This window comes from Erinaceus europaeus, chromosome 10, assembly GCF_950295315.1.
Source record: "Erinaceus europaeus chromosome 10, mEriEur2.1, whole genome shotgun sequence".
NCBI lineage: Eukaryota > Metazoa > Chordata > Mammalia > Eulipotyphla > Erinaceidae > Erinaceus > Erinaceus europaeus.
Window position 1 is genome coordinate 1,919,403 of NC_080171.1, and position 22,346 is coordinate 1,941,748.

General features: G+C 48.3%; 1 protein-coding gene across 3 annotated transcripts in view; it reads right to left on the reverse strand.

Moving 5' to 3' along the window:
* The window catches only part of PALM2AKAP2 (PALM2 and AKAP2 fusion), a 199,832-nt gene that overhangs the window by 117,175 nt on the left and 60,311 nt on the right, over window positions 1-22,346 (reverse strand). For all 3 annotated transcript variants that reach the window (XM_016194294.2, XM_060199032.1, XM_060199031.1), the window contains exon 2: window positions 17,827-17,915. In XM_016194294.2, the coding sequence (XP_016049780.2) occupies window positions 17,827-17,915 (89 nt within the window). The remainder of the gene's footprint in view (window positions 1-17,826; window positions 17,916-22,346) is intronic.

The window sequence follows — 22,346 nt, forward strand, 5'->3', positions numbered from 1 at the left end:
GCAGTAAACAGAATCCCATGGGTGATGCAGCAGTGAGTAAACAGAATCCCATGGGTGATGGAGCAGTAAACAGAATCCCAAGGGTGATGGAGCAGTAAACAGAATCCCATGGGTGATGGAGCAGTGAGTAAACAGAATCCCATGGGTGATGGAGCAGTAAACAGAATCCCATGGGTGATGGAGCAGTGAGTAAACAGAATCCCATGGGTGATGGAGCAGTGAGTAAACAGTATCCCATGGGTGATGGAGCAGTAAACAGAATCCCATGGGTGATGGAGCAGTGAGTAAACAGAATCCCATGGGTGATGGAGCAGTAAACAGAATCCCATGGGTGATGCAGCAGTGAGTAAACAGAATTCCATGGGTGATGGAGCAGTAAACAGAATCCCATGGGTGATGGAGCAGTGAGTAAACAGAATCCCATGGGTGATGGAGCAGTAAACAGAATCCCAAGGGTGATGGAGCAGTAAACAGAATCCCATGGGTGATGGAGCAGTGAGTAAACAGAATCCCATGGGTGATGGAGCAGTGAGTAAACAGAATCCCATGGGTGATGGAGCAGTGAGTAAACAGAATCCCATGGGTGATGGAGCAGTAAACAGAATCCCATGGGTGATGCAGCAGTGAGTAAACAGAATCCCATGGGTGATGGAGCAGTGAGTAAACAGTATCCCATGGGTGATGGAGCAGTAAACAGAATCCCATGGGTGATGCAGCAGTGAGTAAACAGAATTCCATGGGTGATGGAGCAGTAAACAGAATCCCATGGGTGATGGAGCAGTGAGTAAACAGAATCCCATGGGTGATGGAGCAGTGCTTTGTTCTCTCTCTCTCTTTCTCTCTCTCTCTCCCTCTCTTTCTCTCTCTCTCTCTCTCTCCTTCTCCTCTCTCAAAAAATAAAATAATTAAGCCAGGAGGGGAGTGAGTCAGCAGTGGGCCACACGCACTAAGACCCTGGGTTCTATCTTAGTGTAGCATAAAAATAAACAAATAGGGAGTCGGGCGGTAGTGCAGCGGGTTAAGTGCACATGGTCCAAAGCACAAGGACCAGTGTAAGGATCCCCCAGTTCCCCACCTGCTGGGGGAGTGGCTTCATAGGCGGTGAAGCAGGTCTGCAGGTGTCTATCTTTCTCTCCTCCTCTCTTTCTTCCCCTACTCTCTCGATTTCTCTCTGTCCTACCCAACAATGACAACAGCAATGATAACAACAATAATAATAACAACAATGATAAACAACAAGGGCAAAAAAAGGGAAAAAATAGCTTCCAGGAGCAGTGGTGCAGGCACCGAGCCCCAGCAATAAGCCTGGAGGGAAATATAGATAGATAAATAAAAAATAAATAATGGTGATAAATCCACTCATAGCCCTTCTCTAAGTTCAGGTCTGCTTGATTCATTCTTAAGATTCTGCAAATCTGTATTTCCCAAGCTGGCTCCCATGGGGCATAGCTGGAAAGATGAAAACAAAACAAATCAAAAAGAAAGGGGGGAAAAAAGTCCCTAAATATTCTGGGGTCTAAGAGATATGGGACCCAGGCATCTGTACATGTTTAAGCTTTCCCCCTCTGTTTCACAGCCTGAGGTCCAGATGGGATGGATAGAGTCATCCTTAGATGGGACGAGGAGAGAGCGGTGAATAAGGACAGAGATGGTGTCATGTGAGAACACTTGGCTCTCAAGCAGAGCTGTGTTTACAGCCGTCCTTGGCCTAGTTTGTGGTGCCTGCCTTTCCTTCCATTCCTCTCCAGGGCCTCTGACTTCCTGTGGCCAAGTAAGACTCTTTCCTGCTGGTTCCATATTGACTGCCTTCCCTGCTCCTCACACCTGACCTCCCCTTTGCTAGAGCCAGCAACAGGAGGAAATGGTGACTGAATATCTTTACCCCAAGCCGCCCAAGACCTTTTCTATTCAAAGATTTAAAAACACACCGTGGAAATATTCCAACAGCCAGTCGACATTTACTCATCAGTTACTTTCACTCTGCCCCACACTGTAGCTGAACTGGACCTTTTTCCTGCACTGGTCAAGTGCCACTCTACCCTGGAGCTAGCCCAAGGACACATGCTAGCAACACCAGCAGAATGGGAGAGCCAGACACCATTCCAAACAACCTCCACTTGGAAAGAGCAGGATGGGAATCCTGTGATGGTAAGGACTAAGAAACCAGGGTATAGGTGTAGAGGAAAGAAAGATAGGGGCTGAGAAGCAGAGAAAAGACAGAGGACAAAGTCGCCCCCCCCCCCCCCCCCCCAGGAAAGCCAGGTGGCGGCAGGGCGCTCAGTACTGGAGTCTAACACCCTTAGTTCCCGGAGGCCTCTGGAATGTCCGCAGGTATCCTTTGTTAATCACCCACAACAAAGCCCTCCCTGGGATACCCAGGCTCTTGACTGAGAATTTTATCTCATTTAACAAGGAAAGCCTTTAAAGAGTCTGATAAGCGCTGGATTCCATGCTCTCAGGCAGACCGCAGGAGACAAGCTTCAGCATAAGCAAGGCACTGAACACATGAATAGGGCCAGAGACACTCGGAATGGAGACAGTCGGCTCACAGGGCAGCTTCGGGCACTGAACTACCACTGTGAAATCCTAAGGCTTTTTTTTTTTTTTCTGAGCAAACCCACTGAATTTGTATCTCATCAACCATCTGTATTTTAAATCAGAACTACCTTAATTAAGGTATTAACTTAGTTTTTAGTCATTTAACAATTTTATAAGATTATAAAGGGTATTATTTCAAAACTAGCATAGTCAGTGTAAGTCACACACCACACACCAAGGTTCTGTTCCCCCAAGACCACCACAATTCTCACAAAGTCCAAGAGACAATTAAGTTACCTTTTAAAAAAACCTCATTGGTTCAATGATTGATATTCCACATATGAATATACGAGTGAGACCACCTGGCAAAACTACCTCCCCACCCCTCGAGTGGTGCTACTCATCTCCTTTTCAAGTTCAAGTAAGATGGAAAATTATTTTTAGGGCTGGGAGACAGTATCATGGTCCTGTAACAGACTCTCCTGCTTGCCTGAGGCTCTGAGGCCCCAGGTTCCATCCCCAGCCCCACGGTTGGTCAGAACTGAGCAGGGCTCTGGTCTTTCTTGTAATATATGTATCTCATAATATATATAAACTGTTTTCCAGTTAAAAAAAATGGGACCATAACATTTCCCTCAGTAACCTCCAAATGTTTCCCTCATTTGTTTAAGCACAGGCTAATAAGTTTATGGACAAAACCATCAGGAATATTGGGGAGAGTGGAGGCTAAATTCTGACATTTTAGGTCTTCACAGTCGTTTGTAACTAACCCATCAAGAACGCTACTACTCAGAGCCAAATGAGAAAACAGGCCTTTCTTTCTGTGACGGTGACGGTATTTGAATATTCATCCTGCCGTGAGTCCAGGAAGATGCCTGAGCTCTGCATGCACTGGGTAGGCTAACTGCCTGTCCAAATAAAGAGCTTCCGGTGAGAAGTCAGTGCAGCCCCCACAACACTCAGCAGCTTTGGCTGAGCCACGAGCCCAGCCGAGGGAGGGGAGATCACTGGGGCAACCAGGACAGCCTTTGGCCCCGACAGCTATGCACCTACCACATTATCTCTGGAGACGCTCCACGTAGACTCCTTTGCTGGCTCCCCTTATCCTCTCTTCTCTCTCTCTCTCTCCTTCTTCCTCTCCCTCTTCCTCCCTCCCCCCTCTCCTTTGTTCTTCTCCTTGTCTCCTTCTTTAATTCCTCCCTTCCTCCCTCCCTCCCTCCTTTCTTTCTACACCACTACTTAAGAAGAAACTCAGTACAAACTGAAGAAGTCAGCCAGCCAGCATACATGAGTCGAGTTGTGACTGGGGCACTGGAGCCCGGCTGCTGAGTGATTTGTAGGCCGACTGAGATCAGGTAGGCAGACACAGAAAGGAAACTGTGTACAGAGACTGCCTTCCTAAAACTTGGCTCTCTGACGGCACTTTCTATACTTGTTTGAGATGAGCAGGGACACCGAAAAACCCCAGACTTGAGAGTCAGTGCTAGGAGGAGCCTTATACCTCACCCATGCTGCTCTCCTTATTTTAAAGTCTAGTAAGACGTTGATGGGGAAAAATAAAAGATTTGGGGCCAGGGATGGTGGTGTACCTGCAGGGGAAAAGCTTTGGGAGTGGTGAAGCAGTGTTGCAGGTGTTTTTGTCTCTCTCCTTCTCTACCACCTGTCTCTACTCAATAAAGAAATAAGGAGGCAGTCGGGTGGTAGCGCAGCAGGTTAAGTGCAGGTGGCACAAAGCGCAAGGACCGGCGTAAGGATCCTGGTTTGAGCCCCCGGCTCCCCACCTGCAGGGGAGTCGCTTCACAGGTGGTGAAGCAGGTCTGCAGGTGTCTGTCTTTCTCTCCCCCTCTCTGTCTTCCCCTCCTCTCTCCATTTCTCTCTGTCCTATCCAACAACGACATCAATAATAACAACAACAACAAAACAACAAGGGCAACAAAAGAGAATGAATGAATATTTTTTAAAAGTTTGAAAAAAAAAAGAAAGCGAGACGGAGAATAAGCTCAGAGCCAGCCTTTAGGAGGAAGTAACTGAATGTGAGGCAGAGGCCAGAGCTCGCGTACAACAGCAGCAGGAGAGAGCCAGAGTGAAGGCTTAGGCCCAGGTCAGGGCCAAGGTTTCCTGTCCATTTGGCATTGCTGCTTCGAAAGGAAACAACACAAAAACAAGCAACACCTATACTGACTTGGCAAATCCAGTTTGAAGGGCAAGGAGACATCTCTCGCCCACTCGGGGGGGGGAGTGGGGGGGCTAGGCAATAAAGCAGACAAAGGCCAGAGCTGCACTGGTGCTGAGGCTGCGCCCACCGTCTCTGCCTGCAGCATTCTTACCTGCCTGTCTTTTAGTCCCAGGGTTTTGCTTTGATTCTGTTAAAACTGCCCACCCCCCATCCTCAATATTCTGCAATGTTTTTCCAGTGGAGAATGCCAACATTGGGGGCCGGGTGTTAACTCACCTGGTTGAGCGCACATGTTACAATGTGCAAGGGCCCAGGTTCAAGCCCCGCCCCCATCCCCACCTGCAGGCAGAAAGCTATGTGAGTGGTGAAGCAGGGCTGCAGGTGTCTCTCTGCCTCTCTCTCCCTCTTTCCCTCTCTATCTCCCTCTCCCCTCTCAATTTATGACTGTCTCTATCCAACAGATAATTAAGTGTATATACACACATATATAGTACTAGAGAGAGAGAGAGAGGGAGAGGATGCCAACACAGACCTGAACATCAAAGGGGAGTGAAGGCTCCATGTTGACCCACACGTGTGCTGCTGTCTGTGGCCTCTCTGAAGGGCATCCCTTCTGAGCACTGTGTTCTGCCAGAGTCGGGGGGAGCCATCTAAGCCTAGGACAGGGGCCTAGGGTGCTGAGACAAGCAGAGTTCAGTGACCCTGTTCCCCTTGTAACCTTAGCACTGCATTCTTTTTTTCTTGTTTTTTTATTGTATTTTTTCCCTTTTTGTTGCCCTTTTTTTATTGTCCTTGTAGTTATTATTGTTGTTATTGATGTCGTCATTGTTACAACAGAGAGAAATGGAGAGAGGAGGGGAAGACAGAGAGGGGGAGAGAAAGACAGACACCTGCAGACCTGCTTCAGCACCTGTGAAGCGACTCCCCTGCAGGTGGGGAGCCGGAGGGCTCGAACCGGGATCCTTATGCTGGTCCTTGTGTTTCGCGCCATGTGCGCTTAACCCGCTGTGCTACAGCCTGACTCCCCTCTTTTGTTTGTTTGTTTGGTTTTTTAACCAGAGCCCTGCTGCACTCTGGTTTATGGCGGTGCAGGGGATTAAACCTGGGACCTCTGAGCCTCAGGCAAGAGAGTTTCTTTGCAGAACCTTTGTGCTGCCTCCAATGAAATAGAAAAGACAGCCACCAGGAGCAGTGGGCTTGTAGTGCCGGCACTGAGCCCCAGCGAGAACCCTGCAGGCAAAATGAAATAATATATATATATATTTTGTTACATGCTCCCAGAGGGATGTATAAAGAACAGGAAAGCTTCCAGTGGAGGGGAGGGGACAGGGAACTGGTGGTGGGAACTGTACCCCTGTTATCCTACAATCTTGTTCATCATTATTACATCACTAATAAAATTAAAAAATATTCTTTACCTGTTCATTTTGAATAAAGGGAGAGAGAAATTGAGATGGAAAGGGCAGACAGAGAGGGGAGAAAGACACCTGCAGTCCTCATGGAACTCCCCACCCCCGCAGGTGGGGCCAGCGGCCTGAACCTGGGTCTTTACACACCGTCATGTGGGCACACAACGGGGGTGGGGCGCGCCATCTGGCCTCTTCAGTCACACACCTTAAGTGATAGTAACGCCTGTCCAGGTAGGTCTGTGAATCTCCTGTCCTCTCCGCTTCTTGATTAGAAAACAAAGCACTGTCATCCCGTCTTACCTCAGACATCCACTCCCATGACCTGACCTTAAACCTCGTGCTTCCACATCTGAGGGGTGTCGTGGACAAGAGGCTTATGGTACACTGGCGGGAAAGGCCTTGAGCATGGGGAACAGGAGGCGTGAAGACCCTGAGCAGTCAAGAGGCTCTCACAGTCTGCTGTTTTGCTTTGACTAGAGCACTACTCAGCTCCTGCTTATCCTGGGAGGAGGGGTGGGTGGGGGGTGGATTTGAACCTGGGACTTCCAGAAACTCAGCAGGAGTAAGTCAAAGTGAAGGCTTAGACCCAGGTCAGGGCCAAGGTTGTGTGGAGTTGCACCCCTCTTATCCTATGGTTTTGTCAGTGTTTCCTTTTTATAAATAAAATAATAAAAAAGTAATGTTACTTTTAAATGGTCAAAAAAAAAAAAAGAAAGTTTGAGAGAACCCATATGAAGAAAAAAAAGCTTATTTTAATAAATTGTCAGATATTATAAAGCTTATTTTAATAAATTGTCAGATATTATAAAATGCTTACAAATAGGATGCATATTTTATTTGGAAAAGATCATTTTCCTTGTTTGCAATGCCATTGTTCTTAAAAGGGATTTTCTATGTCACCAAGGGAAGAACCTAACACAATGCGGAAACGGTGTTCATATCTGGGATCTCCTCCTATTTTCTGGCCGGCTTAGCATATCTGGAACACACTAAAATGACAATACTTCTTAGCATATGAATGTTTGTCTATTTTTCAACTTAAATAAGCTTTTACTTTTACTTTTCAAAACTGCCAAAATTTTTCTTGATGGAGTCAGGTTGTTCTACAGAGAGGAAAGAGGAAAATTATCCTTAAGATTTGAGCCTGGGCTTGGGAGACAGCATATGGTTCTGCAAAAGACTCATGCCTGAGGCTCCACAGCTGCAGGTTCAGTCCTCAGCAACAACGTAAGACAGAGCTGCACAGTGCTCTGGTCTTTCTGTATCTCTCTCTAAATAGACATATATATATTTTTTGCCTCCAGGGTTATCGCTGAGGCTCAGTGCCTGCACTATGAATCCACTGCTCCTGGAGGCTAGTCCCCCACCCCATTTGTTATTGCCCTTGTTGTTGTTGGACAGGACAGAGAGAAATAGAGAGTGGAGAGGAAGACAGAAGGGGAGAGAAAGACAGACACCTACAGACCTGCTTCACTGCTTGAGAAGCCGCCCCCCCGCCCCCCCCCCCCCCCGTGCTGGTGGGGAGCCGGGAGCTCAAACCAGAATCCTTATGCCAGTCTTTGTGCTTCATGTCAAATGCGCTTAACCCGCTGTGCTTCTGCCCGGCCCCTAAATAAAATACTTTTAAAAAGTTTTGAACCTATTGAACGATGGTTTGAGACACATATAAGGGCTTGCAACCACGTATCCACTAAGTTTACTTTTTATCTGAGAATTAACCAGTGCTGGATACCACAGAAATGCAGGTATCTTGGGGGGAAAAAAAGAAAAAAAAATCACCCAAAATTAGACATAATGGGCATAGTGGTCTCATAATAAATATTGTTGAACAGTATCTTCTTCTTGATGTCTCTATCACAGGACAGAGACAGACACGGAGAGGGAGGAGGAGCTAGAGAGACAGAGAGACACCTGCAGCCCTGCTTCACCACTCCTGAAGCTTTCCCCCTGCAGGTGGGGACGGGGGCTTGAACATGGGTCCTTGCGCATTGTGACCTGTGTGCTCCACCAGGTGGGCCATCCCCCAGCTCCACCCCCCAGAGCTCCCTTCTTGATCAGAGGCTGAGACTCACTTCAGTGTGTGGTGAGCAGCATCACTGAAGGAAGAGGAAGGGGGGCGATGGAGGGAAGGGCGGGGAAAGGGGCTGGCTAGCGGGGTCAGGTGAGGGTGAAGGTAGGCTCTGTTCTCACTCTAATACAAGGCAGCTTACAGAAAACCCTTTGATCACGTTGTAACCTGGAACCATATGCCATCATAGCACAATGGTACTTGAGAGTTTAAAGACACAGGAAAAGAAGGCGTTTGCTAATGAATCCAAGGAGTGCTGGTGTTCAGATAAAGCAGCTTGCGTGTTTATAGGGTGAAGCTTCCGCCCACTGAGCTGCTTCTCCAGAGAACGGCCCTGATTTGTATGACGACTCCGTCAGGGCAAGGCCTATTGTAAAAGACCACAGAAGTCATCTGTTTTCCAGTGATACATTGTGAACATTCCAAACCCTCAGAGACATTAACGACAATTCATTTATAAATTAACTGCACAGGAATTTCCTATCCAAGTGGAAATCAGGTTAGCAACTTTTTAAATGAAAATTTTCTTTTTTTTTTTAAAGCCTTTTTATTTATTGTTGAAGAGACAGAGAGCAATTGAGAGGGAGAGGGAGGTAGAGAGAGGGAGATAGGGAGAGAGTGAGAGAAAGAGACACACAGAGAGAGAAAGACCTGCAGCCCTGCTTCACTGCTCCAGAAGCTTTCCTCCTGCAGGTGGGGAACAGGGGCTTGAACCCAGGTCCTCGCACAGTGTAATGTGTGCACTCAACCAATTGTGCCACAGCCTGGTCCCAGATTGGCAACTTTCTAAGAGTACCAGAGACCAACTTCTGCCAGTGGGCGCTGTGTTTGATGTGCTAAGTTCAGTTTGTGTGAAGTCATATACATGTTTCTTTCTTTTTTTAAAATAATTATCTATTTATTCCCTTTTGTTGCCTTTGTTTTATTGTTGTAGTTATTTTTGCTGTTGTCATTGTTGGATAGGACAGAGAGAAATGGAGAGAGGAGGGGAAGACAGGGAGGGGGAGAGAAAGACAGACACCTGCAGACCTGCTTCACCACCTGTGAAGCGACTCCCCTGCATGTGGGGAGCCGGGGGCTCGAACCAGGATCCTTATGCCGGTCCTTGCTATTTGCTCCACCTGTGCTTAACCCACTGAGCTACCACCCGACTCTCTTTCTTTCTTTCTTTCTTTCTTTCTTTCTTTCTTTCTTTCTTTCTTTCCTTCCTTCCTTCCTTCCTTCCTTTCTTTCTTTTTTTTTTTTTTTTTTACCAGAGCACTGCTAATTTTTGGCTTATAGTGATGCTGAGGTTTGAACCAGTGACTCTGGTGCCTCAGGAGCTGAGATCTTTTTGCATAACCAGTAAGCTATCTCCTCAGCCCCTATACATTTTGGTAATTGCGAAGGAGCCCTGCTTCAAAGCTGGTTGATTTGAGGCAGGTCGTTACCACAAGGTCAATTTCCCGGCAGCCAGGCTCTGACATACTTAGGCAGGAGACTGTTTGTAGAATCCTGTCATCAGTAGTTGCCCCACTGCTGGAATGTTAGAAATGCTCGGGCGAGGAAACACACTGCTGTGTGCAGGAAGCAGTGAGAACATGCCAGAACACGCCGGGAACACCTCAGCCAGTGTCATCTATTTTAGGAGGTGACCATTTATAGAGAAGGGGGATTCACCAAGCAGCCATGCTGGGAACAGTGCATGCATATGGGTCGTCCATGTTTTAAAAACTGGGGTGGGAGAAGTGTTCTGTTGAAAGTGAGATCAGGCCAATACCAGCAACCCAGAACAGGCTTCAGAAAAATCATCAAAAACCCAGACTGAAGAAATGGCTCTTTGAGTTCAAGACAAGCAAACCTAGGCAGAGCTTCCCATGGCTTCCGACTCTGCAGAGAAATCACTGAGGTGCCAGTCCTGACATGGTTGGGTTCTGTCAGTGTTTGTGAGGAGCGAGCATATCAGGAAAGAGGTGGTCAGTGGACTGTGGTGGTGTTGTCAGCATGCCAAGTGTACTGTAAGCACTTGCCTGTTATGAAGTGTACTATGAGGGGCCGGGAGGCAGTGCACCTGGCAGAGCGCACATGCTACAGTGCACACGGACCCGGGTTCAAGCCTCTGCTCTCCACCTGCAGGAGGAAAGCTTCACGAATGGTGAAGCAGGCCTGCAGATGTCTTTTTCTTTCTCTCTCTGTCTCCCCCTTCCCTGCACATTCCAGTGTTAATAACCAAGGAATGAGCGCAGGTGGCGCAAAGCGCAGGGACCGGCCTAAGGATCCTGGATTGAGCCCCCGGCTCCCCACCTGCAGGGGGGTCGCTTCACAGGCGGTGAAGCAGGTCTGCAGGTGTCTGTCTTTCTCTCCCTCTCTGTCTTCCCCTCCTCTCTCCATTTCTCTCTGTCCTATCCAACAACGACGACATCAATAACAACAACAATACAACACGGGCAACAAAAGGGAAAATAAATAAATAAATATATAAAAAATAACCAAGTAATGAGATGAAAATGTTTATTTTATTTAAATATTTATTTGCTTATTTATTTTCCCTTTTGTTGCCCTTGTTGTTTTTTCATTGTAGTTATTATTGCTGTTATTGATGTCATTGTTGGATAGGACAGAGAGAAATGGAGAGAGGACGAGAAGACAGAGAGGGGGAGAAACAGACAGACACCTGCAGACCTGCTTCACCGCCTGTGAAGCGACTCCCCTGCAGGTGGGGAGCTGGGAGCTCGAACCGGGATCCTTGCGCCAGTCCTTGCACTTTACGCCATGTGTGCTTAACCCGCTGTGCTACCGCCCGACTCCCCCGAAAATGCTTGTTTAAAATCTGGGTTCCAGGCCTGACTTTGAGCTGTTCAATAAGGGGGAGGCTCCCCTGCACTGTGTCCCAGTGGCCACAATGGACAGTTGGGGTGAGTGATAGGCCAGCCCCAGTTTGCTCAGGATTCTAAGAGCCGGCACAGGCACGGCACTCTCTGCACAGCAGATGAGCACTCAACACTGGCTATTAGCATTGTCAAGAGAACATGGCAAAGAACAAAATGACAGTGGTCTGGGAGGTGGTGCAGTGGGTAAAGTGCTGAACTCTCAAGCATGAGGTCCTGAGTTCAATCCCCGGCAGCACACGTACCAGAGTGATGTTTGGTTCTTTCTCTTTCTCCTCCTCTCTTTCTCATGAATAAATAAATAAAATCGTAAAAAAAAAAATAAGATAACAAATGCTCCTGAGAACTTGCATTTTGGAGGGATAATTTTTTTATGTATGCACAGATAATTGAGAGCTAGTAATTTGACTTCATTATTCTGACAAATAGGAAGCCCCAGTAGGTGGGGTGGCCAGAATAATGATAATCAGCATTACTATTTCCTGTCATAAAGCCGATGCTAAATGCTTTTTATTTATTCATTTTTTTAATCACAGCACTGCTCAGCTCTGGCTTATGTGGTGCTGGGGATTGAATTAATGACCTCAATGTCTCAGACATAAAACTCTTTTTGCATAACCATTACATTGTCTCCCAGCCCTAAGTGTGTGTGTGTGTGAGTGTGTGTGTATGTGTGAGTGTGTGTGAGTGTGTGTGAGTGTGTGATGTGTGACTGTGTGACTGTGTGTGAGTATGTGTGAGTGTGTGTGTGTGTGAGTGTGTGTGTGTGAATGTGTGTGTGTGAGTGTGTGTGTGAGTGTGTGATGTGTGAGTGTGTGTGAGTGTGTGACTGTGTGTGAGAGTGTGTGTGTGAATGTGTGTGAGGATGTGTGTGAGTGTGTGATGTGTGTGACTGTGTGTGAGAGTATGTGTGTGAGTATGTGTGAGTGTGTGTGTGTGAGTGTGTGTGTGTGTGTGATGTGTGAGTGTATGTGAGTATGTGACTGTGTGTGAGAGTGTGTGTGTGACTGTGTGTGAGGATGTGTGTGAGTGTGTGTGTGTGAGTGTGTATGAGTGTGTGTGAATGTGTGTGAGGATGTGTGTGAGTGTGTGAGTGTGTGTGAGTGTGTGTGTGAGTGTGTGTGAGAGTATGTGTGTGAGTGTGTGTTAGTGCGAGTGTGTGTGTGAGTGTGTGTGTGAGTGCGAGTGTGTGTGTGTGTGTGTGTGTGTTAGTGAGAGTGTGTGTGTAAGTGTGTGTGTGAGTGTGCGTGTGAGTATGTGTGTGTGTGTGTGTGAGTGTGTGTGTGAGTGTGTGTGTTAGTGAGAGTGTGTGTGTGAGTGTGTGTGTGTGCGTGAGTGTGTGTGTATTTTTTTAACCAGAGCACCTCTCAGCTCTGGCTCATGGTGGTGCTGGGGATTGAACCTGGGACTTGAGAGTCTCAGGCACGAGAGTCTCTTGCATAACCATTATGCTATCTACCCCTGCCCAGTCCATAATCTATTAAACATTCTTGGCAGTTATTCTCAAGGAGGGGATATTGTGAAAAATTATAGTATATGATCCCAGTTGCTTGTCTTCTGCCTCATCCCCATACACTCAGCAATTAACTGGTATTGATAGTTTCAAAGAGTTAAAGGAAATCTAGGGGCTGGGTGGTGGCACACGTAGTTAATTAAGCACAGATGTTACCACGCTCAAGTACCTGGGTTCGAGACCCCACTCCCCACCTGCTTCACACTGGGATGCTTCACAAGTGGTGAAGCAGGTCTGCAAGTGTCCCTCCTTCTTTCTCCCTCTATATTACCCCCTCTCCTCTCAATTCCTCTCTGTCCTGCCCAATTAAAAAAAAAAATAGAAAAAGGGAAAAATGGCCTCTGGAAGCTGTGGATTTGTAGTGCCCTCAGGGAGGCCTAGGGGTAACCATGGTGGCAGAAAAACAATTAAAAGTCTCTAACAATATTTCCTTTGGCAAAGAAACAGGTTTAGAGCAATCTTGATGTATGTGCACAATGCTGAAAAGACTCGTGGTGCCAAATTAGTCTTTGTCTAGCCCCTTGCACAGAGTACGCACACACGCAGGCACACACGCACACACGCACACACGCACACACTGGCACACACATGCACACAACACACACGCACACAGGCACACACACATACGCACGCACACACATGTGCACACACATGCACGCACACGTGCACTGGAATCCTCAAGTCTTTACCATCACATACTGAGGGCAGCTGACTCCACAGAGCTGGCAGCAGAAGACCTCCAACAGAACGGCTTCTGAAAGTAAAGCCCACAGAGAGCTGTGGCCTGTCGCATCTCTTCACCACCGCAAGAGTCTACATGATTTCTCCCCTTTGTGACACAGACCATCTCTCTTCCAGGAGAACAATCTCTCCCACGGCAGTAGATTTCACAAATAAAGGAGCAGCTTTCTTTTTCTTGGTGACGTTCCCACGTCTCAGCCAGGAAACCTGCCATTTCCAAATGATCTTACAGCCAAGAATCTCCAACTTGGGTCAATGGGACAGGGCGGGGTGCCTGTGGCTCCTCGTATGGGCTCCCGGGAGAAACGTGCACTTGCCCCATTAGTAAGACAGGCAGGCCAGGAGCCTGTGGGGGCTCTGAGTCACACAGGCCATCAGGAATCTAAGCCATTGAGTGCAGTCAGGTCACAAAGTCAAGGTGCCAAGGACACGCAGTCGCACGGCAACCGGCCTTGAATCTACAGGCGATCAAGTGGCTCCCTTCTTGGCTCCCACCTTCTTTATCAAGGCCTCTCCTCTGGTCGGATCCATTTTTGTTTAAATAGATTCTTAAAATTCTTAACATGCCTCTGCTTATCTTTTAACGAAATAAACAAGCACCGAGCTTTTTTTTTCCTGAGGAAAAGCCTGGCATAGTAGGACTTTCTCCCCCACCCCCACCCCCATACTTAGCTTTTTGCTTACATAGAGTGAGAGGGCAGGGAAAGATCGCGTTTGTGATTCAGTGGCTGTATCGGGACAAAGTGATGATTGAATGACATAGTGCCAACCTCAGAAATATTGATCATTAGGATTGTGTAGCTCTGTGCAGTCACCCAATAAAGCTGAAGACAAGCGGCACAGTCTCAGACAGGTGGGACTTGTGGTTTCCGGCGACAAGCCAATCAAACAAAGCCAGGGCACTTCCAGAGAAAAGATGCTCTGTGAGCCCTGGGCTCTTTAACTCCATAAACAGAACTTTGATCTCTGGCACGCAGCAGGTGCGAGCAACCTTATTTGGGAACACTACTCCTGAGTGTACCTACGGCCATGGCTTTTCTGACTGCCTGTGCTCAAAGGGAACTGAAGTGCAAGCTGGGGTTAAATCATCTTACCGACCGACATTTTACCGCCTACAAGGCGAGATTTTTAAATCTCTTTGAGAAGACATCTGCAAGTTACCACACACAATGTCTCATGATAAGGTGGTTACCTTAGCTCCAGGATGAAGGCAATGGGAGGTCAGTGCTGCCTGGGACGGGGGAGGTGCTGTGGATGCTGGGTAATCATTTATTTATTTATTTATTTATTTATTATTGGGTAGAGACGGAGAGAAATTGAGAGCGGAAGGCGAGGTAGGGAGGAAGAGAGACAGAGCGACACCTGCAGCCCTGCTTCGCCCCCTTGTGAAGCTTCCCCCCTTGCACCCGGGTCCTTGAGCACTGTAATGCACCACCGCCTAGCCCCATGGGGGGTAACTTAATAACAGAACTGGCCTTTTAACAACGACAGGCAATCAGTCATTAAAAAATTAACTGGGGGTCCGGGAGGTGCGGTTCTCAGTTAAACACATGTGCAAGGACCACTTTCCCAGAGGTGAGGCAGCTGTGTGTGGGGGCAGCAGGGGCTCAAACCTGGGTCCTTGGTAGTGTGTGCACTTGACGGGGCATGCCACCGCCCAGTCCCCCGTTCACCTGCTTCTGTGAGTCACTTGGAGAACTTCTTTCAACTGAATTCTCCAGTCCAGGTCTGACTATAGACTCAGACACAGGAAAGCCTCATTCTTGCTGCTTCTCACACTGCTGTCGGTGGTTCTGAAGGTAGACGGGTCTGAGGAAACGCTGGCCCACACCTTATGCTTTGGGGAGAGACTCGCTGGGAATTGAACCAAGCTCCTCATTTATGCAGAGCATGTTCTCTGTGCATGTGCACTGAGCTGCACCCCGGTCCCTGTCTTTTCATTAATACATGTCTAGACTAAAACAAGTAACAGCAAAGAAAAGAACAGAGAGAGTAACATGGGAGAGTTATCTTGTGGGGGCCAGGTGGTAGTGCACGGAGGTCTGCGCACATAGTCCAAAGTGCAAGGACCCACACAAGGGTCCTGGTTCGAGCCCCCGGCTCCCCACATGCAGGGGTTGCTTTACAAGCAGCGGAGTCTATCCTTCTCTCCCCCTCTTTCTGTTCTCCTCCTCCTCTCAATTTCTCTATCCTAAAAAAAAAAAAAAAGGCCTCCAGGAGCAGTGGATTCCTAGTGCAGGCACCGAGCCCCAGCAATAACCCTAGAGGCAAAAACCAAACAAACAGGGGGGCAGGCAGTAGCGCAGCGGGTTAAGTGCACGTGGCGCAAAGCACAAGGACCGGCGTAAGGATCCCGGTTCAAACCCCAGCTCCCCACCTGTAGGGAAGTAGCTTCACAGGCGGTGAAGCAGGTCTGCAGGTGTCTGTCTTTCTCTCCCCCTCTCTGTCTTCCCCTCCTCTCTCCATTTCTCTCTGTCCTATCCAACAACGAATGACATCAACAATAACAATAATAACCACAAGGCTACAACAATAAGGGGGGAAAATGGCCTCCAGGAGGAGTGGATTCATGGTGCAGGCACTGAGCCCCAGCAATAACCCTGGAGGCAAAAAAACAGATCAAAACAAAACAAACATATGTATATTTTTAGAGTGGATCCAAGTCAAATTAACTACAAATCCTTGATTCTTACAAAATGTTCCCAAGTATTCATTTAAAAAGGGGGGGGGGGCTGGGAGTCGGGCAGTAGTGCAGCGGGTTAAACGCATGTGGCGCAAAGCACAAGGACCGGCATAAGGATCCCACTTCAAGCCCCCGGCTCCCCACCTGCAGGGGAGTCGCTTCCCAGGCGGTGAAGCAGGTCTGCAGGTGTCTGTCTTTCTCTCCCCCTCTGTCTCCCCTCCTCTCTCCATTTCTCTCTGTCCTATCCAACAATGATGACATCAGCAACAATAATAACTACAACAACAATAAAAAAAAGACAAGGGCAACAAAAGGGAAAATAGATGAGTAAATATAAAAAAATTTTTTTTTAATTAAAAAGGGGGGTAGATAGCATAATGCTTATGCAAAGAGACTCTCATGCCTGAGGCTCCAAAGTCCAAGGTTCAATCCTCCCCCCACCCCGCACCACCATAAACCAGAGCTAAGCAGTGCTCTGGGGAAAAAAAAAGAGCCTGAGAATGGCATTTAAATTGGTTAGGTCCAAATAATTCAGGTAAGAGCCTGGCTCAGTAGACTGAGCAGGTAATAGCAGCCTTACAAATTGACTTAGAAATGACCTATGTGACAGGAACCTTTAGGGACACAAGAACATGGCCCGATTTCCCCCAAGACTCCTTGATCAGAATATGTCATTTGCCATAATGAAGCAACCTCCCAGGCTTTCTCAACACTTAAATATTTGTCTGCACACCTGAAGCTATGCCAGCAACACACCTCAGTCACTAATTCTTAAAAATGAAGACAGAGTCCAAAATAGTACATCCAAGCCCATGAAACTGTGCCAACATCCCTCCTCTGTGCCAGTGCTGGACTTCTCTTAGGGGCAGCCGGAATGCAGGCAGGCATCCATTGCTACACTTGATCATGGGAGCAAGTGATCCTTCAGTGCTGGACAGTTAACAGCCTTATTTGCGGTCTTTTTAAAGCAATCGGGCTACATCCCATTTTTCATTAATCTCACGGCACTATGTTTAGTTGCCTTCTTTAACATCTCAGCAGAAGTAACATATAAGTTCAGCCACCACATGACACAGGGAAGCGTGGGCATCTCCACTCTACGGGTCCTTTGCACAGTCCTCCTGCTAAGCCCGGCACTGCGGAACCTCTAGGTACAGCTCACTACTAAAAAGCCTCTGCTTCTCAGCTCACCGGCGGCATATATTCAAAGTCTGATCATTCCCGTGAAAATGTTCCAGAGTTCTCCTAGCCCTAGCCTTTGTGAACCAAAGCATAAGCAGAACTCCAGGAGGGGAGGACCAGTGTGTCTAATCCAGTCACAGAGGGGAAGTGCTTTGGCTTCTGGGAGCTTCTGCAGATACCTTCATTACGGCAATGACCACAAATTCCTGCACTTAATTTGAGCAGTAATGGACAGCTCGGTTCCCAGTGACTCACTGTCGACTGCCGGCCACTAGCATTCCAGCGTGAGTGGGCCATGTGCAGCCTTCCCACTGGCTGCAGTCTTGAGTCACCATCAAAACTCTGCCTCTGTGACCTCTCCCCACAATGCACAGCGGAATTCTTAGTCCAGAATTCTCAAACCGGCTTCCCTGTCCCCATGGGGTCACCATCGCTAGTCTTGGACTCTTCGTTTCAGGAGGCTCCTGAATCCTCCTGAGTTCCCAAATTGGGGGAAATCTTATTCCAGTTGATTTACTGAGGATTCAGTGAAAAGAGAATAAGAGTGAGGGGGAGATCTGAGCCCAGCGCAGTGACGGGCCGCTCCCCGTGCTGCTGCAGTCCACAGACACACGCACACGTGCAGAGAAGGAGAGGAGGAGTCCCTTACCTTGACCGCCATGTCTGCTGCCCTGGAGGCCCCTGTCACACTCAGGCCGGCTGCATCTGCCTTCAGAAACACACTCTCCCACCCGACTCCTGGAAAGAAAAATGGAATGTCATGTGAGCCAAGTGCAGTCAGCCGGAATGGACGCAGACAGAGCTTCTTGCGGAGTCAGCCCCATGTGACGTACCCAGGAGGTGAACCACCCCTCCTTGCTTGGTGGTCACCACTGATAAAGCTTCCTTCTTGAAGTGTGGTCACACTTGGCATCCTTCCTGCCTCCCTTCCTCTCTCCCTCCCTCTCTTCCTCCCTCCCTCTCTTCCTCCCTCCCTCTCTTCCTCCCTCCCTCTCTCCCTCTCTTCCTCCCTCTCTTCCTCCCTCTCTCCCTTCCTTCCTTCCTTCCTTCCTTCCTTCCTTTTCTCTTTTTCTGCTTATTGACTTACTATCCATTTACTGCACAGAGACAGAGAAAAATTGAGAGGGGAGGAGGAGACAGAGGAGGAGAGACAGCGAAACACCTGCAGTCCTGTTTCATCACTAGTGGAACCTCCCCCTGCACCCCACCCGGATGCTTGAACCCTGGCCTTTGCACATAGTAATGTGCGCTCAACCAAGTGCATGACCCGACTGCTTCTTTTCTGCTTTTACTTAAGTTTCAGCTTCAGAGTCTGCTGTCTACATTCTATATACTATAGATAGTTTGATTTCACCTCCAGAGTGGAGAAGAGACAGAGAATTAACAACTCCAGAAACCAAGTTTCATACTTAGGTCTTATTTGGGGTGTAAAATGAACCCCAGAACACAGAAACACACACATCTAATTCAACATCCAATCAAAAAGACTCGATTACTCAGACTGGGGGTCTGGATCCACCTGCCAACACCCATGTCCAGAGGAGAAGCAATGACAGAAGCCACAACTCCACCTTCTATACTCCCCAAAACAATTTTTCCATGCTCCCCAAGCAGGAAAAATGATAGGGGAACTCCAACTCTAACAGGACCCGGAGAAGAAGATGAAAAAAGTAAGGAAAGGGGGCTTGTTGTTAAAATTCGGCGTCTCCAGCTGAGCAGGCTAGCTTCACGGGCGGGTAACAGAGACGACCAGAGACATACGGCTGGGCAGGGAAGCTGTATTTCTTTATTCAAGAACAACGATTCATAAACTAAACCAAACTAATCACCAAACAGAACTCTGCTGTCTCTTTGCAGCGGCGCAAGCACTCTCTCTCACTCTGCAACTCAGGAACCCTCTCACCCTGGAACTCTGAAACCCTCTCTTGGGGTTTCCAGGGGCAGGGCCAAGCAGGCCCGTGAAACTAACTGGACTGATCCAATTCTCTTGGCGGGGAAGAACTAGAACCCAATGTAAAGCATACAACAATTCCCCCTTTTCTTTTTAACTAAATGACTACAGTATCAAGGGTGTGGGGTGAACAGAAACATATATCATACAGGCATTTTTAAAAAAGAAACTGGCACAAACATGGAGAAACATGTAAGCAAGTAACAAGAACCAGTGTGCTGCCAAGGGAAGGCCTGAGGGGGCCATATCTGCCTCTGTGGGCAAAACTTTATCAGCTTAAAAAAAACATTTCTTGTCTCTGGGAGGCGTACTTTCTCGACGGACATTTGCATGGGGGTGGGGAATGGCCTAGAGTCCCAAAGGCAGCTGGCTGCAATTTACTTACTATGAAACAAAACTTGTTATTAGCATATTTCTAATAGAGAAGGAATTTGAGACTTTTACATATCAACAACGTCTTTTAACCTTTTGTTACACCCATTCAAGATGGAGACAGGAAAGGAAACCTCAGGCATGAGAATAATTAGCATAGCCATTGTGCGATCTACCATTTCTAATAGAGAAGGTAATGGAGAGTTTTACACATCAACAAGTCTATTTAACCTTTTGTTTAGACCAACTTAGTTAAAATATATTGATTGTTAACTAATTTTACCTCAGACTTTAAATGTAAGTTAATTTTATCTTTATGAGAATTACATTGAAAACTTTTTTCATTTAACTTTGTCTAGTAAGAATTTAGCCTTAAAGTTACTGTTTACCAAACTTTAAACATACACATAAACATGGTCATTAATACACAAGGAGAGAAACCTTTGTTACGAAGACATGTCATTTTAAACACGAATTTAAATCTGTACTGTCTTAGTTGTTGGGGGGGGGGGGGTTCACCATCCGGAGGTGGCTTCCCGCGCAGCTTCACTTCTAGGAATTGCAGGTTGCGATCTCTGCACAAATCTCTGCATACTCCAGCTTGTCTGCCTTCAGACCGGACCGGCGGCTGGAGATCTTGTATGCCCAGTTTCGGCAGGGAGCCCGGGGGGCCGGGAGGTCCGGGATCGTTCCAGAATTTATAGCAAGAGGGCAGGTGGGCCAGCTTTGTAGAAGGCGTAGGCCTAGGTGCCCAGGGGTGGCGGCCATGATAGGCCGCCGCGGCCCTGCCCCATGGCCCTGCCATGTCTGCTGCCCTGCTCGCAGTGGCCGAGCAGCGTGGAGGGATCACACGTCCAGTGCCCTGCTCCACACGGTGGAGAGCCGGCTCTTGTGGGCTGGCCTCGTGCTCTGCGTGTTGGCATCAGGCTCCAGTGTGTTGGCATCGGGCTCCAGCATGTTGGCATCGGGCTCCTGTGTGGTGGCATCAGGCTCCTGTGTGGTGGCATCGGGCTCCAGCGTGTTGGCATTGGGCTCCTGTGTGGTGGCATCGGGCTCCTGCGTGGTGGCATCGGGCTCCTGCGTGGTGGCATCAGCCTCCTGCGGGCCGCGGGGCTGCGGGGCTGTGGGCGTGGTGCGCGGGGTTGTCTGGGCGCAGCCGGCTGGCTGGCTGTTTGACCAGGTGGAAACGGCAGCTCCGCGCCTCGCCTCCCGCCCGCTGGCTATTCCCGCTGGCTGTTCTGAGTTCGCCCAAGCGAGTGGAAACCACAGAGTGGTCCAGAGATAAATGTTCCAGAAACAGCAAAACAGTCTCGTGAAGAAAGAGCAGAGGCCTTTGGAGATCTCTTCACAAGCAGAAGAGAAAGCCATAGTGCATAGGTAGCCAAATTGTCTTTACTTATCTGAGCGATGCGCAGGTCAGGTCCACGTGGGCGCCATTTGTTGTTAAAATTCGGCGTCTCCAGCTGGCCGGGGTAGCTTCACAGGCGGGTAACAGAGATGACCAGAGACATACGGCTGGGCAGGGAAGCTGTATTTCTTTATTCAGGAACAATGATTCATAAACTAAACCAAACTAATCACCAAACAGAACTCTGCTGTCTCTTTGCGGCGGCGCAAGCACTCTCTCTTACTCTCGAACTCAGGAACCCTCTCACCCTAGAACTCTGAAACCCTCTCTCGGGGTTCCCAGGGGCGGGGCCAAGCGGGCCCGCGAAACTAACTGGACTGATCCAATTCTCTTGGCGGGGAAGAACTAGAACCCAATGTAAAGCATACAACAGGGGCTGGGCGGTAGTGCAGTGGGTTAAGCACACATGGCATGAAGCGCAAGGACCCATACAGCCATCCCAGTTCGAGCCCCTGGCTCCCCACCTGCAGGGGGGTCCCTTTACAAGCGGTGAAGCAGGTCTGCGGGTGTCTGTCCCTCTCCCTCTCTAACTCCCCCTTCCCTCTCAATTTCTCTCTGTCTCCATCCAGTAATATACACATTTTTAAAAATGAGCAAATACATATAAATATAGACAGATCGTTATAGAAATCATAGTTAACTCATATCTGCAGCCTTGGGAGAACTACTGTACCTTCCAGTGGAGGGGTTGGGGACACAGAACTCTGGTGGTGGGAGCAGTGCGGAATTCTACCCCTGTTGCTGTGACCCCAACAGGAGTCTGGGACTGTTAGCAGGCGAATGACGTCAGCCTGAGGCTGGCACACATGGGAATGTATAAAAGGCACGGACTTGGAGCAGGCCACTCTCTTTGCTGCTGCTTCATCTTGGCAGAGGTGCCCCAGGTATCTGCCATGGCTACTTCTCCTGGAACTGAACACCTGTGACTCTGTTAGCCGGTAAACTCTAAGACCCCTCTACAGCCATGAGCAACCTTTACCTCAGCTGATAACTGTTTATCTTATGGGACTGAACTTTTGATGACTATACTCGGACTTTACAGACCTAGCGTACTCTTTTTTAAAATTCTTTTTTTTTAAATTTTTTAAAATTATATTTCTTTATTTTCCCTTTTGTTTCCCTTGTTGGACGGAGAGAATGGAGAATGGACAGAGGAGGGGGAAAGAAAGACAGACACCTTCAGACCTGCTTCACCGCCTGTGAAGGGACTCCCCTGCAGGTGGGGAGCCGGGGGCTCGAACTGGGATTCTTGCGCCAGTCCTTGCGCTTTGCGCCATGTGCACTTAACCGCTGCGCTACTGCCCGACTCCTGGACCTAGTGTACTCTTAACCCCTGTTGACTATTCCTTATTTAGCCTTTAATCCGTTTCACCCTAATATATGTCCCATACTTTTGTACTGCCCTAGTAAACCTTGTATGATTTAAACCCGTTCCCAG